At 40.7% G+C, this 19,686-nt stretch overlaps 1 protein-coding gene across 2 annotated transcripts in view; it reads right to left on the bottom strand.

Annotated features, from left to right (window-relative positions):
- Positions 1-2,937: 2,937 nt before the first annotated feature.
- Positions 2,938-19,686, bottom strand: part of TES (testin LIM domain protein) — a 57,941-nt gene continuing 41,192 nt past the window's right edge. For both annotated transcript variants that reach the window (XM_090287392.1, XM_090287393.1), the window contains exons 3-7: positions 12,187-12,439; positions 10,972-11,307; positions 9,821-10,036; positions 9,266-9,424; positions 2,938-3,247 (exon numbers count right to left, since the gene is read on the bottom strand). In XM_090287392.1, coding sequence (XP_090143518.1) covers positions 3,059-3,247; positions 9,266-9,424; positions 9,821-10,036; positions 10,972-11,307; positions 12,187-12,439 — 1,153 coding nt within the window. In that variant the 3' untranslated portion in view covers positions 2,938-3,058. The remainder of the gene's footprint in view (positions 3,248-9,265; positions 9,425-9,820; positions 10,037-10,971; positions 11,308-12,186; positions 12,440-19,686) is intronic.

Raw genomic sequence — 19,686 nt, 5'->3', positions numbered from 1 at the left:
AGAAGTCCCTGGGTGTCAGGGATAAAAATCTCTCTCCTCTCTCTCATCTAACCATTCTATTCTCAAGTATCTACTACTGATTAGGGGATAAGAATCAGAAATCATCATTATACCTTCTAATATGCCCTGGCTGGTTTGGCTCAGTGGATTGAGCGTCGGCCTGCGAGCTAAGTGTCGCTGGTTCGATCTTCCAGTCAGGGCACATCAGAGAAGGAAAACTCTGACTCCAAAAAACCTCCGCTGCCTTGCGGCATACCTCTTCAAGGGAAAGGCTAAGGGAGTAAACCCCGACAGAAAATCCGGAGCCGGAGTCCCTAAGGCGGTTTGACGTTGTAGTCAACACCGGCAACTCCTGCGGCGCACCTGAAGCCAAGCTGTATTGACTCCGTCTTTCCCTTGGACCCTTCAGCTGCGAAGAGAGGGGGGGTCTGCTGCATGGGCAACAGCAGACCCTCCATATCACCCTGCCCAGGCTCTGTAGCCTCAGCTCCACTGGAGAGGACACTCCAGCGTCATCGCAAGATGTCGATTCAACACGGGAGGAGACAGATACCGTGTCACTCCCGAGTCGGACTGCACAGCCATTCTCGGCGGTGCAGATAGACTCTTAAGAAGCTACACCATCGTCTCTCGAGACGGACGGCTGCCGACCTTCTAATATACAAGATGTTGGCTTCTGCTGAAGGGGAAAACACATCTCTTTTCTTACTCTCTGTGGTACCTTTAACATGTTTCATATTCTGGTATTCTTACCCTCCCAATCTAGTTCCTTTCAGGGTTAGGGTCTCTACTGCTAACTGCACAAATGTGGTTAAGTGCCTGCTATGTTGAGTACAAAAGGATAAGCTATGTCTCTGAAAAACAGAACTAAACAGGATTTGCATGATGAGATTTCCACTTATTGTCCAATAGAAAATAAGTAGAACAAAAGGTTATTCTTCATTATCTACTTTCGAAGAAAAGAATGCATGAATCTAGATAAAAATTTTTATCACTTCCCTTTTTTCCTCACCACAAGAGATGGATTTAACTAATCCATTTACTTATTCTCTTATTACGTGTTCACAGGACAAAATATTCAAAAGAATTTTTTAAACCCGATTAACAATTTAAAATGGTAGGGAACTTTGAAATCTCTCCCACAGAGTTCATTCAAGGTCAAATTAAAAATAGATGAGAATAAAGAATCAAACCCAGTGGCTCTGAATCTCCCAAAGTAGTTCATTCTTCTAAGGCTGATTAGGTAGACATATGAAGAATGGCCATTTCAGTATGCAGGGAAATTGTTTTAATGTTTTTCCCACTTAGCCATGTTGGGGGCTGGCGGTTGAATTTAAGAAGAAGCACTACCAGCGAAACAAACAGGAACTGAAAAAAAAAATCATAACCAAATTATTCTGCATGTGTCAGATAAACTTAAAGCAAATACTTCACACTGAGGGGGGGAAAAATCTCATGATTCGCTAATATGAGGAGAAATGAACCTACCACTATTCCACATTTGCTTCTCACAATAGGTTACCATGAAAAAATTTGTAGAAAAACAAATAGAGTTGCAATTCAAGTATAAGAGTAATCCTTATCAGTCACCTCAAGAGAAGTTTTCCCAAACTTCAATTAAAGTGACATTTTCTCTTTTTTTCTGAAAAAGACTCCAACATGACTTGAAAACGAATGACCTAAGTTCCTTGATTTTAAAATTTCATTAAAGATATTTATCATAATGAAAAGCCTTTCTGTTCTGTTTTGTCAGAAGCAGCCTTTGTTTGGGTAATTTTTAATCCTTGGAAACAGCGCCCCCTGCTCTAACAAGTGCTTAACTGCATAAGAATTTTTTTTTTTCTCTAATGAAAAGGATATGAAGGGCCCATGGACATGGGCAACAGGGTGGGGATTGACTGTAAGAGAGGGGCTGTGGTGGGTGGAGCAGGGGAGAGCAATGGGTGAAAAATGGGATGACTGTAATAGAACAATAAAATAAAAAATTTAAAATAGGAATAAAGGTACAATTATTAAAATGAAATTTTATTTTGATACATATCATTAATTTCATTTGATTTTCATAGTGCATAGTGTATATAACTCTACAGAAAAAAAATTAGGAATACTTAAGGACGGAAGTATATATGGATGAAGAAGGCATTTGATATACCCATGAACAGGCTTTAGAAGCATCATAGGACAGTATCCATAGAAAAGAATAAAAACTATGCAAAAAAATACATCCAAATCATGGCAGGCGAGTGCAATCAGTACAAATTATAGTTTCTTGGGTACAAAGTATACATATTCTTTGGAGTGAAAACATAATACAAATGAGGGTCTTTTAAGTTCAAGCTAAAAATCATCAATAGAAAGTGTGGATGCCACATGTGACAATAAAATATTCAAGGCCACATATGAAGGTCACCAGCTTACAAAGAGAATACTGAGAGGTAGGAAAAAAAATTGTTAAAGAGAAATGCAATAAAACCACCTCTGCCTAAATCAGGAAATAACAAATGCATCAGCATTAAAATAATAGCTCTCTATATTATGCTGCATTTTTTTGCTTCTTCTGTCAGAAGAATTTACTGTGTATCACTACAAAACTCAGTGAATATGGTGAGGCAATAAATGTAGAGCTTTGGCATTAGGGCAAGTTTCATTTCCTTTTTATTTTACATTAGAGGGAAACAAGAATATAGAACTAGAAATGCTCATGTCTCCATTCATCACATTAACTTTTAAGTGTTTCATATATACTGTTTGGCACAAGGGAGATAGGGATAAAAAAATTAATTAAACCCAACCTTCCAACTCAGTGATTTTACATCCGGAAAGCTAAAGAAATATAATAGCATCCTTTACATTTAAAAATCAAATGCTTAAAGCAGATTTTAAATGTTAAGATGAAAAAAAATGCTAAGGGAAATACAGCAAAGAAAGCTAGTTAACAAAATCTTCTGGTATCCTTTATAGTTTCTTTTTTTCCATTTATTTTTCCAAATTGCATTTTACAGTAGAAATGCAGACCACTTTGGATAGCTACGGCTCAATACTGCTTGGTGCTCTCCTCTTAAGACATCATCTTCTTACACTCCACTGAACAGAAAACCATGCCTTCTACTGGCATGAACTTCTGCCCAATGAGACACTTGCTGCAGCAGGAACACAGGAAGCACTCTGTGGATGCATGCCAGCTGAAACTGTTGTAGGTCACCCGCTGTACTTCAGGATCAATGGCATTGTGGCATCCTTGACATACCTGTAAGTTAAAGATACAAATAAAAAGAAAATGAGAGTGACCTTCATATTAATCTTTTTTAGCCAACAACTGTTACTGTAGCCTATACGCTGAACACTGTGAGAAGTAATAGCTGAAGGTCAAACAGGTAATTTGATGCTTGTAAAATATCCCCACGGTATTCAAGGCAGAAAGTCTTGATGGTGAGTTCCAAAGCAATGCATTTGGTTCCAGCATATTCTAACAAACTGTAGATCAGTACTTATAAAAAAGTTTATGATTTTTCCTACAACACCAAATTCTAGGGAGGATATAGAGCAATAGGAACTGTTATTGCTGGTGGGAGTGCAAAATGAGAGTCTGGAAGACAGCTGGTTGTTTCTTATAAAACTAAACACTCTTACCACACTATCCAATAATCATGTTCTTTGGTATTTACCCAAGAGCGTTGATAACTTATATCTACTCAAAATCCTGCTCCTGCATGTTGCCTTATTCATAACTGCCAAAACTTGGAAGTAATCAAGATTTCCTTCATAGATAAACAGTGGCACATTCAGACAATGAAATGTTATGCAGTGCTAAAAACAAATGAGCTACCAAGTCATAAAAAGACACGGAGAAAACTTAAATGCAAATTACTAAGTGAAAGTAGTCCATGTGAAAAGCTACATACTGTATGATTCCAATTACGATATTCTAGGAAAGGCAAAATTATGACTACAATAAAAAAGCCAAGGGTTGCCAGAGTTGGGGCATGGGGCGGGGAGGTGGGAGAAATAAAGGACAAATATGCAGAGCACAGGGGATGTTTAGGACAGTGAAAATACTCTGTATGACAGTATCATGATGGATATGTATACATGTATATATAATATATATTATATGTGTATATAATTTGTCTATTCTATACATTGTCTAAACCCATCGAATATACACCAAGAGTGAACCCTAAGGTAAACTATGTACTTTTGCTGGTTAGGATGTGTCAATGTAGATTCAGCCTTGGTGAAAAAAATGCACCATTCTAATGAGTGATATTGATATGAGCAAGGCTATGTATATGTGTGGGGATAAGAGGTTTATGGAAATTTCTATCTTCCTTTCAATTTTGTTGTAAACATAAAACTGCTCTAAAAATATTCTTAATAAAAGACTTTCCTCATTCATTAAAGCTTTGAAGCAGTAATTTTATCAGTCTTACCTATGACATATGAGATTATTAACAGCACTAATTTCTAGACAGTAATAAGTGAAAATCATGTTCAAAGTAATTGAGGACTTAATTAAAAATACTGAAATTATTTAAGAATATTTAGATTACACTAAAAATATAACATAGTTAATTGGCTTCAGTTCTGTCGTAAGTCATAATTTATGTATAATCTAATATTATAGAATATTAATGCTTATATCCTCTATACCATTCAGTGTACATGTATGTTATATACAAATATATGATATCCATAAATCCAAAGCCACAAACATATATAACACACAAAATTTTCCTCTTTAGCTGAATATGCATATAAAGAAAATAAATGAATAACCTTTATTATACCAGAAAGCAAACTACTCATTTGAGACCTCCAAAACCCTAGACAGTTCACATGCCTATTTGTTGATGCATGTTCTGAATGAATGTGACTACCTAACGTTGCTGTTTTTAGTATTTTATAACAAGTGACAAAATCAACAAGGTAGTCCAAAACTGCACGGAAGTGATTTTAACTTCAGCATTCTTGGTCTCTTAAATGTGATTGTCAGGAATTACTGAGAGATGAAGGGTGGGTGGGTTGAGGAAGGTCATTTAGCTTAAGCTCCCTCACTTGAAAAGATCTCAAAATGTGGCTGCTCCTCAGTGGGTTAGCCTTGTTACAGATATCCATTTCAGGCCTGCAATATACTTTCCATATTTTTTAGAGCTCCATGGCTTCTATTTACAGAGATTGTAGTTGCTAATACCTACATTATGTCATCCCAGTTGGTCTGAGAAGCAAGGAAGAGAATTTCTGCATAATTAATACAGTATTCCTGAATATAACAGAAATGAGTGTCTTAATTACAAACACCCTCCTATTTTGTAGCTGTACCATGCAAGCAATTGTTTTGTATACATTCATTTTTTTTTACTGCAGTCTATTTTTTTGAAAATTACACAAACTTTTTTAAGTTTGTTTGTTTGTTTATTTTTTATTTGTAGAGAGGGGGGAAAGGAGAAAGAGAGGGAGAGCAACATCACTGTGTGGTTGCCTCTCACTCGTGCCCCCAACTGGGGACCTGAGATGCAACCTAGTCTTGTGCCCTGACTGGGAATCGAACCAGAGACACTTGGCTTGCAGGCCGATGCTCAATCCACTGAGCCACAGCAGCCAGGTATATATTCATTTTTATAGCTTTATAATTAATTTACAATGTTCTCCTTTGTAGCTTTCTATTTTAATTAATTTTTCAATACTTTAAAAATTGTTTATGTAAAATAGAAGCACTTCACACTCAATTTTTTATTCCATTCCTTTTAGACCATCAACTACCTTCTTAGCATTGTAATATTTGTGGATTTTTAAAAAATAAGTCTTTTAAAACACATGTTTTAATCTGCTATTTATGAAAGATAACTACTGTTCAACTATACATAAAATTAAAGAAGTTATTTAGGTTAAAACATAACTAAGGGCCACATTGAATTTAGGGTTTATGGTTTCATAAAATACAGTTTTATTTGATTGCCATTCCTCCCATGTTCTGTCATGTATACTAGGTAAAAACCTACTGATCCTGAATTCTTCCTAAACCTAGAAGTGTCTGGGGAATACGGAACCTTTCAGGGAGACCATGTGCTTCCTGTTCTTAAACCTCAAATATTTCAGAGTTCTTCCTTCCTTCAAGCCCTTCTACTTCTTTTATTTGTATATACAATGTGAAATAATGACATTTGTTATAATGAGCTCTCTGGCAGCAGGGAAATCTTGTAGATGTGAACTCTGGAGGTGGCAATTTGATACTGGAATTCCAGAGACCATGCAGAGATAAACTCAGTGCATTTTCCATTATCTTCCTTCCTTTTTTTTCCCTCAGAAATGCCTTGTTCTGAGCTGAGTTCTTGGCTTCAGGTTAAAAATAATTTGAATCTCTTTCCTTTTTATAAAAAATTTTTTTTAAGATTTAAGTAGATATATGCTCTAAATGAAATAACCGTCTTCAAAATTTTGCATCCTTTAGCATGTTGCATGCTTTATCTAGCACCAGCTGGAATTTGTTTAGGTGATGATATGTTCATTTGGATATTACGGAAATACAATAGTATATCTTACAGAAAACTAAACCTTTAAAAGAAGTCATGCCATATTATAAAGCTAAATATTAATTTAGAGATTATCTTTTTTCTCACAGCATTATTATTTACAATACCCAAGTGCTGGAAACAGCCTAAGTGCCCATCAGTAAATGAGTGGATCAAAAAACTGTGGTACATTTACACAATGGAATACTATGTAGCAGAAAGAAAGAAAGGACTCCTACCCTTCACGACAGCATGGATGGAAATAGAGGGTATTATGCTAAGTGAAATAAGCCAGGTGGCAGAAGACAAATACCATATGATCTCACCTATAAGTGGAACCTAATGAACAAAAACAAACAAGTGACCAAAACAGAACCAGAGGAGTGGAAATAAGGAACAAACTGACAATGACCAGAGGGGAGGGAGACAGAGGTTACCAGGGGAAAGGCGAAGAAGGGTCTAGTCAAGGAACAAGTATAAATGACCCATGGACATGGACAACAGAGTGGAGATTGACTATGGGAGTGGAGGGATGAGTGAGGCAGGGGAGAGCAATGGGGGAAAAATTGGGACAACTGTAATTGAACAACAATAAAATAAAATAATATATATAAAAAATAAAAAATCGTATTTGTAGTTATAATCCTCCCCATGGATTTGATATAATGTAATGGAGAGAAGCTTATAAAAGTTAAATAAAGTAGCTTCATCTATTTAAAGCTTTACTCAGTAAGTATTTACTGAGTATCTAATGTGTTGTTCTAGTATTGGAAATACAACAGAAAACAAAGCAGACAAAAATCTCTGACTTCACGGAGTTTGCATTCTAGTCCTTGAGACCACGGTCACACACTCCACAATAAAATACACATTATGCTATCCCTCTTCTGTAGAGAAACTGTTGCAACAATATTCAGAAAAGCAGTTCTTTGGTTAAATTATGTATCAGGCCACATGGTGATTCAGCATCTTTTCCCCAGGTATAAGAAAGGTCCATGTAGACCTCAAAACAAATGACAAATCTTAAAGAGTAAAAGTCTGTCATTCAAATGTTTCCTAGATGCAGACATTGAGGATAAGGAAGTAAAAAGGCAAACTCTATTCTCCAGCTGCTTACAGTCTAGAGGAGGAGAGAGATGAGTGATATTAACAACTGTATGCACGTGGGCAAACACACATGCAAGGACCCATGAGAAAAGAGAGACATCAGCCCTAGCCAGAAAAAAAGGGGTGGAGCTTGAGGTAGGATATGAGGAATAGTGTTCTGAAAAATGTTAAGCCTAAACCGAGCCTGAAAAAATGTGTATACATGGTCAGGTAAAACAAGAAAAGAGGGTATATCAGACAAAGGAATAAGTGTGAGAAGACAAAGAACAGTGTATAAACTGGAAAATACTGGTAAATTGTGGAAATGTATGATTTGGGTTAGATTAATAGTAGAAGCAGCTAGATAGGAAAGAAAAGCCCCAGCTGACGTGGTTCAGTTGGTTGGAGCGTCACCCCTTAGTGTGAAATGTTGCCAGTTTGACCCCAGTCAGGGCATATGCCTAGATTGTGGTTCCGGTTCCCTATTCTGGGTGCGTATGAGAGGCAACATATCAATTTATCTCTCTCACATTGATGTTTCTTTCTCTCTCTCTTTCCCTCTCCCTTCCCCTCTCTCTAAAATCAATAAGCATGTCCTCAGGTAAGGATTAAAAATAAATATATAAAAATAGGCAAAAAGAGACTGGTGGATCTATTAAGCAAAGGCTTAAGGATTAGATTTGCATTTTAGAAAGATTATCTTCCATTATTATGGAAGGTGGCTATGAACGAGGCCCAAGAATGGATGTGGGGAGACCACATTTGAGGCCACTGCAATAATCCAAGTAACAAAAAAATAAAGGTCTGAAGTAGAGTAGCTGTAAACGTGAGGACCTGAGATATACTGACAAGGCAGAGTTGATTAAAAAAAATAACTAATTATATCTGGGGGCAATGGGTAAGGGTTGAAAACTAGCATTGACACCAAAACTTGTTACCTTATTTTCATAGTATTATACTCCTAGAACTACATAAATGTCATTTTATTTCTTAGCCAGAAGTCTCCTCTACTTGATGGCTCAGGGAAATCTTTACCTAGTATGTATTTTCTGCATACAAAGAAGTAAATGTCTGTGCTTTTAATATCCCCTGACTTACAAGATTTACTGTATGTGGTTAACTTTTTAAATTTATTAAATTATCTAAATTACCTCTTGGCCATCGTGCAATGGCAGCTTTGTATAAGTAGGGTAGATCCAAGAAAAAAATAATATACTCTTGTATTAAATGCTTGTTTGGCCCATGCAAATAAATCACTCCAAGCAGCAAACACAAAGCCCTAGTAATGGTCTAATAACATGAACAGAACTCATAAAATAGAGCTAAAGAATATGAACAACCCCTAGAAACCTTAATTTAAATGGAATTTGATCTGTATGAGACTCAATTAATTTCATCCTCATTAAGAAACTTTTTTGAAAATAGGGATTTGATAATCGAGTAGTATTTATAATCTACCTTGTGAACTGCACAGGTTGAAATCTTGAGGTGGTCCACAGTTAACACATGTATTGCTTTTGAATTATCTGGATTTTAACACCCTGTGGTAGGAATCACATGTTTCCTATCTGAGAGTAGTACTTTCTATTTCTCACTTGTAAGAGGCTTAAAGGTATAAAGTCAAACCATAAAGCAGGTTGAGGCAACCATATCCCTAGACTGCTTCTTACCACAGCATGATTCTTCACATAGCAGGGCTTGCACACGGGCTTGTCACTGATCATCACATATATTTCCCCAGCTAGTATGTTGTCACAGTCAAAGCAGCAAAAGTGTTTCAGATGCCAATTTTGGTTTTCTGCCTGGGTATACTCATTGCTGAATATTAGCTGGAAAGAGGATAAAAGTAAAATGAATCATATATTTTTGTTACAAATAACAAAGCTAGGTTCTTTAGACAATAAGGGAATTAGATCCACAAATAAATCAACTTATTTCCTTGTCTGAAAATAACCTAAAGCTTGAACTTGGGTTATTTAGTTTAGTCCAAATTGATTTTTTTATGTTTATGGACAATCTTTCCTTAGTCGATACAATTAATACAGTACTCAGAATGACTAAAATTAAAAGTTTTTTTCATTCAACTTCTTTGGATATAAATAAAGCAACTAATGATGTCTGGCTAATTCACACTTCCTTCTCATTAAGAGTCGCCTTAGGGTGGTAAGGGAACCATGCAGGGGTACAAAAATGAGCTTGCATTCAGGTGGCCTTAGAGAACATACCTCATCACAGCCAGCACATCGGGGTTTCTCACTGTCACAGTAATGTCTGCCACAGTATAGCTTCCCATTCTTCCAGAAATAAATCATGTCAACCAAGAGTTCGTGGCAGGTATTGCAGACAAAACAAGCTGGGTGCCACAGTTTATCGTAGCCAGCCCTTTCAGCATAGATGGCTGGATCACCTTCCTTCATACTCAGTTTGCAGCAGTAGCAGGACTGAAAAGAAATCCATCCAAAATAATGTAGTTATCATAAGACTGGAATTTCTCATCAGCAGCTTTAGTAAAAATTCAGAGAAACAATTTTCAAGAGAAAGAATTTCTACTGAAATTAATAGTTTGTCCATGTAGATAATAAGGTGTTAGTAACTCTGTGAAACAGAATCTCTTGGCTTTCTCCAGGCCATTCAAACCTCATTGTTGTACCCTGTGTATAAGAGTATTGGTTCCTGAATTAAAGTGACTTATGAAAAATGGCTAATAGTAATTTTCACCTAAATTTTAAGTGGATCTCTAAAACATGATTACCTTAGAGCTTATTAGTACTTTTTGAAAATGATTTTTTTTATAAAACTAAGTCTTATTGGTTGATGTGCTAATAGAATCTATGAGAGATGTGTTACATTAAGTTTAGTTCTCATTTTTTGTTCATCTGTGTCACAATTTTCTTCAAGCCATTAAAAGAAAAAGACTTCAAATTCCCTCTCTAGGAGGGAGTTCAAAAAATATGATTGAACATATATTCACATAAATTTATGTTTGAATTTTAGGTACGATGTCACAAGCAAAATGTATTAACCTAACCACACATTATTCTTATTTACAGGAAGAGATAAACAACACCAAAATTATGTTTAGAAACAGTTTCTAGATTAGTATACTGTATTCTAGCATTACACCAATGCTAACTACCATGTTTACCTAAAACTCACAATTATTCTTGGCAACAAGTAATAAGAAAACTTGGTTTTAGGCAGAGGTTTCAAACATGATAATTCCCTAAAATCAGAGTAAACTGAATTTTAATTCAATTTATTTGCCTCACCTACTCCCTTTTGGAAACAGAGGAATGGCTTTCAAAGAGGTTTAAAAAAAAGAGAAAGTATCTGTAAACTACACCAGCTAGGCCAATGGTGTGACCACTCTACTCACATACTGAGTTCTTTTGTGTTCGGTTGATTTGTCCTCCACAGTCCCCACTGCTATCATGGTGCTTCTGTCTCCACCAGGGATGTACATTCTTTTGGAGCTTTGAGCCTCCATCTCGCGGGGAAGTTTGACATCTCCTACTCCCAGAGCCTCGCTTTTGTATTTTTTTACAAACTGCTCCATCTCTTTCACCTCTCTGGGAGACAACTCATGGCACTTTGAAGGATCCTGGTCATGGGCAGGGAGCTGCTTGGCCAGCTGCTTCTTCCGGTACTGTGCCCCCTCTGAGCCTGCCACTGGCTGCTTCTCCTTGGGCAGCATCTGCATGTACTGCCTAGCCTGAACCACAAGGAGACCAGTGTTAACTGAGAGATGCCTTGGCCATTAGGCAGGCAATACTATCTTACAGCACATATTAGAAGCAAATGAATTAATAAAGAGGTTGGTTTTATCTATTACCATTAATTACCTTCATTATATAAATATCCTGAGATATTAACATATTAAAAAAAATGGTACACCAAATAGATTTAGTTCAATAAAAATAAACACATATTTCTCCATGAAATTAAAACTTACCTTTTCAATTTATAAAAATATTCAGATTACTAATGTTTACTTGTGCTAAACATACAATATACAATTGTAAGAGAATACAAGTTTTTAGGCAGCATTAGAATGGCCTATGGATCAACGGCATTTTCATTATAAAAATTATCATCACAAGATTCACTCTGGTGATTTAACTAACCTTCTTAAAAGTCTTCCACATGTCTCATCTAGCTTAAACAGGAGTGTCACATAATATGTAATACCTTTTTTTTTTTGGCCATACATAGTAAAATAAACAGAGGTGAACATGTTCGGAGTTCTAAATAATGACAGAAATTTTATTCTTTAGGTATTATTTACCATCTTAAGAGAAATATTCTCAAGCACAAGCTAGAAGAGTCACTAGATTTGTACAAAACATCTGTTTTGTATCTAATGATTAAGCATTTTAGGCCATTTCCTTATAAATGTCAACATATTTGATAGAAAAATTCTATGAGGTATCTAATCTTACTTTCAAAAGATTGTAATAGAAGTTGAACATCAAAGTAATGTAAATCCCAGAAAAACAACTGACCTGAGGTTGATTGGGTAACTAAAGGAACTGCCCTAAAGAAGTAGTTCAGGAACTTTGATAAAGGGACTCCCCTCCCATTTATTATTTACCAATGCCTGATTCTGGACAGGAGGAGCCCATTCATAGGTCACTGTATTGATGGAGACATTCTTCTTGGCAGCAACTGGACTGGTCAATATCATAACATTGCGTTTATACATGGGAATTCCATCTGTTTTTAGCTTTGCAATCAGGGTGGTATACTTGGTGTCTTCAAAAAGTTTCCCCACTTTTCTATCCTCTTCAGTGCTCAATAGGACATCATGCTCTTCTTGGCCACACTTGCAGTTACGACATATTTTTCTATAATTTTGGAAAAAATGTAGGCAATGATTAACTATACCTAATCAGTAATAATTATGTGCATACATTTATAATTCATAAAATACTTTTACACATATTCCATTTAATAGTATCAAATGAAAATCTTTTTTTGTAGGGGGATGAATATTAATAAGCTACCCATAAATTTAAGTAAAAAAACAAAAATGTACCTTCACTTTATGAGTAACCCCATCTGGTATTCTTTAGTCTCTCAAATAAATAATTGATCAACAATTACTCTAGCAAGAAAACCTATCCAAGCCAATAGGTTTCTTTTTTTTTTTTGATAATCATATTTTCAAGTCTGTTTTTTTTAAAGTGAGAGATGGGGAGATTAATATAAGTTTTGTTATGAAGGACTATAATTCTAGATTTAGGTTTAACTTTTCTGCTCCCTTTCCAATTTCCTTTCCTCTCCTTTCTCATTTTCCATTTTCCCATTTCTTCTCTCCTTTCTTCAAAAACTTAATCATCACCTACCATGTGCTCCATTATGTATAAAAAAAGATAAATGAAAGTTTCTGCTCTTCTTATAGTTTAAGTACACCATCAACTTCCCCAATCTTGTCTAGCATATAATCACTCATTCATTCATGCAACATATATATGTGCCCATGTGCCAAGCAATGCCCTTGATAGTAGGACATAATGGTGACAAAAATAGGCCCACTCTCTGACTTTCTAGAAATTACCACCCCATGGGAGGCAGACATTAAACAAAAACATACACACATTCACACACACCCTATAATTGCCTTTCTGATAGAAAAGTACAGGATGCTTTGAGAAGGTATAATTTTCACTTGGAAATGATGAGGAAAGAACTCATTAAGAACATTACTCCATAAGAAAATGGCATTTAGGTTGAGATCTGGGATGCTGAAAATATAGGTGTGAATTGGGCATGTATATGTATATATGGAATGGGAGTCTCCAAACATTCTGGAGTAGAAAGAATATTTGTAGTGGTTCTAAATTAGGAGGAGATTGTTCCTATAGGGTCCATGACCAAAGAAGGCTGGTATGACTGTAGTGAAGTAAGAAATAGGGCAGTGACAAGGATGGGAGGTAGCTATGAATTAAGCAGGGACTAGTAGGACACCTTAAGGAATTTGGTCTTCATTATAAAAGAAGTCAGGAGGTATTATAGGATTTTAGGTAATGTAATTATATGATTAGATCTACCATTTTCAAATACTGTAACACCCATCATGTGGAGAGAAGTTGAGGGATACAAATAATTGGAAGTAAGGAAACCAATTAACATGTCAAAGGTGCATCCAGTTTGCAGTGGCACGATTATAAGTAACAGGGATTCTACTACTTTACAGTGTAATGAATTTGTAGTGGTCCAGGTAAGATGTGTTAGAGCTTGGACTAGAGTATATGACATCAGCGTGTAAATAAAAGAACAAACTTAAGAATCTATGCACCCCTATGTTCATATCAGCACTATTTACAATAGCCAAGTGCTGAAAACAACCTAAGTGCCCATCTGTAGATGAGTGGATCAAAAAACTGTGGCACATTTACACAATGGAGTACTACATAGCAGAAAGAAAGAAGGAACTTCTGCCATTTGCAACAAGATTGATGGAACTAAAGAGAATTATGCTTAGCAAAATAAGCCAGGCAATGAAGAATGCCACATGGTATCACATAATACATAAGACTCGTCGTCGTCGTCGTCGTCGGCAGCTGTCCGTCTCGAGAGACGATGGCGTAGCTTCTTGAGAGTCTATCTGCACCGCCGAGAATGGCTGTGCAGTCCGACTCGGGAGTGACAATCCCTGCCACACTTGTTACAGGTGAAGGCAGATGGCCGTTGTTGCTGCTGTTGACGCTGCTTCCGCCTCGATCTTTTCTGGACCGCCTCCTCGTTGCGCGCAGCCTCTGCACGTGACGTACCTTGCCTGACCGCGAGCCTCCAGGCTAGGCGGTCGTCTGCTTGAACTTCCCATGTGTTGAGATTGATGGAGCATTGTGTCATGTCCTTTTTGCAGATGTCTTTGAACTGCAGTTTTGGGCGCCCTGTCATCCTCTTGCCTTCTGCTAGCTCGCCGTAGAGGAGGTCTTTGGGGATACGGCCTGCATCCATTCTTTTGACATGGCCGAGACACCTGAGGCGTCTCTCGCTAAGAACTGCATGCAAACTGCTCATATTGGCTCGCTTCAGCACCTCGGTGTTGGGGACCTTATCCTGCCAGGCGACATGCAGGACGCGTCGCAGGCACCTCATGTGGAAGCTGTTGAGTTTCCTTTCGTGCCTTGCGTAGGTGGTCCACGTCTCACTGCCATAGAGGAGAGTGCTGAGTACGCAGGCTTGGTAGATGCGCAGTCTGGTTTTCTCAGTGAGGCTGGAATTGTTCCACGCTCGCCGGTTCAGTCTGACCATAACTGTGGCTGCCCTGGCGATTCTCCGGTTGACCTCCAAGTCGACTGACAGAGAGCTCGAGATGGTGGACCCGAGGTAAGTGAAGTCGTTGACAACCTCCAGGGTGTACCCATCGATGGTGATGCATGGGGGAGTCCCCGTGCCTTGAGCCATAACATTCGTCTTCGTCAGGCTGATGGCTAGTCCGAACTCCTTGCATGCGTGGGAAAGGCAAGTGACTAGCTGCTGGAGTCCCTCTTCGGAGTGTGATGTCAAAGCTGCGTCGTCGGCGAAGAGCATCTCACGGATGAGCACCTCTTTGACTTTGGTCTTGGCTCGTAGACGGGCCAGGTTGTAGAGCTTGCCATCGGATCTTGTGTGAATGAAGACACCCTCGCTGCAGTCCTTAAAGGCGTATTGGAGGAGCATGGAGAAGAAGATTCCGAACAGCGTAGGCGCGAGGACGCAGCCCTGCTTTACTCCGCTGCTGACTGGGAAGGCCTCAGAGGTTGCGCCGTTGTAGGACACCGTGCTGTGCATGTTGTCGTGAAAGGACATGACCACAGCAAGCAGATGTGGTGGACAGCCAATCTTCCGTAGCAAGCTGAAGAGACCGCTTCGACTGACCAGATCAAACGCCTTCGTAAGGTCGATAAAGGCGAGGTAGAGTGGTTTATGCTGCTCGTGACACTTCTCCTGCAGCTGGCGTAGGGAGAAGATCATGTCCACTGTTGATCGGCCAGCTCTGAAGCCACACTGGGACTCTGGGTAGACGCGGGAAGCAAGGGTCTGCAGGCGGGCAAGAGCGACCCGGGCGAATACTTTGCCGACGACGCTGAGGAGAGAGATGCCCCGGTAGTTGTTGCAGTCGCTGCGGTCTCCTTTGTTCTTGTACATGGTGATAATGTTGGCATCTCTCATATCCTGGGGGATGTAACCCTCCTTCCAGCAGCGACAGAGTAGATGGTGGAGCGGCTGTAGCAGGACTGGTTTCCTGCTCTTTAGGATTTCTGGAGGGATTCCGTCGCTTCCTGGTGCTTTCCCGCAAGCGAGGCGGTCGATGGCTTTGCTGAGCTCTGCCGCAGTAGGTGGGGTGTCTAGCTCCTCCATAACTGGTAGGTCTGGGATGGCGTTAAGAGCAGTGTCTGTTACGGTGTTCTTCGTCGCGTACAGCTCGAGGTAGTGCTCGGTCCACCGCCGCATTTGCTGTTCCTGGTCAGTGATGACCTCACCTGTCTTGGACTTAAGGGGGGCGATCTTGGAGGGGATTGGGCCTGTTGCCTTCTTGATACCCTCATACATTCCTCGTGCGTTGCCTATATCGGCGGCTTCCTGAATGCTTCTGCACAGGTTTAGCCAATAGGTGTTGGCACAGTGGTGGGCGGTCTTCTGGACTTTGTTCCTGGCAGCCCGTAGAGCTTGAAGTGTACTGGGAGTGGGCGTGACCTTGTAAGCCAGTAGGGCCTTCCTCTTAGCCTCGATCACGGGTTCCATTTCTTCCCAGTGAGCCTCGTACCAGTCAGCGTTCTTCCGCTCTTTCTTCCCGTAAGCAATAATGGCGGAGTTGTATATGGCGTCGCGGAGACGTGGCCAATTGGATTCGATAATGTCATCTGCCGCCACTCCCTTGCCGAGTGCATCTTCCATCTTGTTGATGAATTGCTGGGTCTTAACTGGGTTGCTGGCACAACTGGTGTTGATGCGTGGGCGACCCTTCATCTTGGAGTGGTGCAACCTCTTCGGCATTATGCGCACCTTGCTTACCACGAGGGCATGGTCCGTGTCGCAGTCTGCACTGTGGTAGCTGCGGGTGAGGAGGGTGCTGCCAATATCCGTTCTTTTGGTGATGACGAGGTCAAGCTGGTGCCAATGGCGGGAGCGGGGGTGCCTCCATGACACCTGGTGGATCTCTTTGCACTTGAAGAATGTGTTTGTCACGCACAGGCCGTGGTGACACGAAAGCTCAAGCAGTCGCTGACCATTCTCATTGATCTTTCCTCTCCCAAAGTTTCCGAGGCAGGTGGGCCAGGCCATGTGGTCGGCTCCTACTCTTGCGTTGAAGTCTCCAAGGAGATAGAGAGCGTTACTTCTGGGGATCTTGGATAACGCTTCGTCCAGTGCATGGTAGAACTGTTCTTTCTCTTCGATGGTGGCGCAGAGGGTTGGGGCGTACGCGCTAAGAATGCTGACTGGGCCGAAAGTTGTTGACAATCGGTGGGTAAGTAATCTCTCTGTGCCTCCTGTGGGTGGCTCTATGGAGTTAACAAGCGTGTTCTTCACAGCGAACCCAACACCGTGCTGTCTTGGTTGGTCCGGAGACTTCCCTTGCCAGTAGAAGGTGTAGTTGGTTTCTCTGATAGTTCCGTTGTCGGCCAACCGGGTCTCCTGTAGAGCCGCAATGTCGATGTTTAGTCGTGCCAGTTCCCTATCGATGACGGCGGTTTTCCTGGCACCCTTGATCCACGGAAGGTCTGCAGTAAGTCCGGGGCACATGGTCCTGATGTTCCAGCTAGCGAGGCGAAGAGCCGGAGGCTTCTTTCTTGTTGTTTGCTTGGAATTAACTGGTGCGGGTGTTTTGTGGCCCACTTTTCGAGAGGCGCCTCTCTGATCCCCACGCACCCAGTGGGGCAGGCGAGCCATGGCGAGACGGCACCTAATTGGCTGGGGCTGCCCAGCTTGAGGCAGGCGGTAGCTGTCCAGTGAGGTGCGATGACCTCTCCCACCGTCAGAGGAGACCCCTGGCGCTCGTTTCCTTCGCCAATCGGATGAGCTTATAACCGGTATCTGTCTCCTCCCGTGTTGAGTCGACATCTTGCGATGACGCTGGAGTGTCCTCTCCAGTGAAACTGAAGCTACAGAGCCTGGGCAGGGTGATATGGAGGGTCTGCTGTTGCCCATGCAGCAGACCCCCCCTCTCTTCGCAGCTGAAGGGTCCAAGGGAAAGACAAAGTCAATACAGCTTGGCTTCAGGTGCGCCGCAGGAGTTGCCGGTGTTGACTACAATGTCAAACCGCCTTAGGGACTCCGGCTCCGGATTTTCTGTCGGGGTTTACTCCCTTAGCCTTTCCCCTGAAGAGGTATGCCGCAAGGCAGCGGAGGTTTTTTGGAGTCAGAGTTTTCCTTCTCTGATTTTAGAGATGTCCTTCCTCTTTCCTCCTTTACAGGAGTAGAGATGGCCACTTGGTGTCTGAGCCACCTGCCCCTTCCAGGACCTGATTCCCTGATTCTGATCAGAGGGGGATGGGTGGAAGGCTTGGGCTTGATCAGCTCTCAGGAGTCAAGGTGGTGGTTGTATGAGGTCTCCTGGCCCCAGAGGGCATAGGTGATTCCAAAGTGCACAGAGTTCCCTTCCCACTTTCCTTGCCTGCCTTATCCAAATCATATTCCTATTTATCTGTGGCTTCTGCCTTCCTTTCTTCATAATCTGCGTAACTGCAAGAAGGTATGGGAAAGGGGTAAGCGTAGGAGGGATGCCAGGGCAGGGCACAGATTAGGGCGGCAGTGCCAGGACCCCGGCGGCCGACCGGCGGGGACGGAGGTTCGCGCCTTTTGTCCGGATTTTTCAGGCAGGGCGCCTGCCGCCGTTTCCTCTGCCCGAGTTTTCGTTTTCCGTCCAAGATTATACCTTTTCTCACACCACCTTCATGCACAGCAGTAGGTCCTGGTCTCTCTCCGCCTAGCGGTTCCTGCCGCTTCTGCCGCCTCCCTGGACCGTTAGATGTTCAATGTACATTTCTTCTATCTGGTTAAAAACTGTTGTTGGACTCTTTCGGAACACAGTTTTTCTTCAGTTCAAAGAGCCACATCTGTACTTCCCGTAGTATATGCGCTACTCTCCCAGAATACAGCTTTTGCCAGCTCCTTCTCATTATCCACAATACCTTTTTTGTTAACTCCTTATTGATATCTTTGACTTGTTCAAGTTTGGAGCTAGGAGTTTGGGAGAGAGAAGTAGGAGCTCAATCAGTCTTACTTAGCTGGCAGTGTTCTCTCTGAAAAACCTTCCCAAAACAAACAAAAAACTCGAAGCCATAAAACAGTAACCAGACTCAGGCTCAGATGCTTGCCCCAAATACATAAGACTAATGAACAACAAACAAGCAAAACTGAACAAGAGGCATGTAAACAAGGAACAGATTAACAGTGACAAGTGTGGAGGGGCGAGGGAGAGAAAGGGGTAAGAAAGGGAAGGGTCTAGTCAAAGAACATGTATAAATGACCCACGGACATGGACAAAGGGATGGGATTGACTGTGGGAGAAGGAGGGGGCAGGGTGTGGGGAAGCAATGGGGAAAATATTGGTACAACTGTAACAGAAAAGCAAACAAAAAACTTTTAGTGGGGGAAAAAACTGAAAGCAAAATAAATAAATAAATGAGCCAGGAAACCGCACCCCCCCCCCAAAAAAACCCTCACATTTAGGAAAATGAACAGAAGAAAATTTAAAGTAAGGAAATGCAATTTTAGTGAATATTAGAAGGACAAGGATTTTCCTTCACACTGTATATTTTTCTCCCTACCTGATCCCTCCAGAATTTGGCATTCTAAAGAAGTAAGTAATGACATAATGTTCTTTGCATAAAACTAATAAGACCAGTTGTTGATAGAGGTTTTGTTAACCAAGACTTTGACTGGAATGTCATGCCTAAAGGAGGCATGCTTGGGCTCTGGTTGTTACCAAGAAGCCCTGAGGAACTGGGATTGACTCTCTTAAGGTAACAAAAGCCCATGAGAAAAAAGGCCTGGTACCTTGGTTGGTTGTGTGGTTCGTGGCAATCTTTCCAGGGAAGGAACAAAGGTTGCTATCCAAAAAAGATGGCTAGAAGGAACCTTATGGCACAATGGAAAACCT

Source organism: Furipterus horrens, unplaced genomic scaffold (assembly GCF_987537825.1).
Source record: "Furipterus horrens unplaced genomic scaffold, mFurHor1.1.pri manual_scaffold_9, whole genome shotgun sequence".
Classification (NCBI taxonomy): domain Eukaryota; kingdom Metazoa; phylum Chordata; class Mammalia; order Chiroptera; family Furipteridae; genus Furipterus; species Furipterus horrens.
This window is presented reverse-complemented; position numbering and strand designations above follow the sequence as displayed.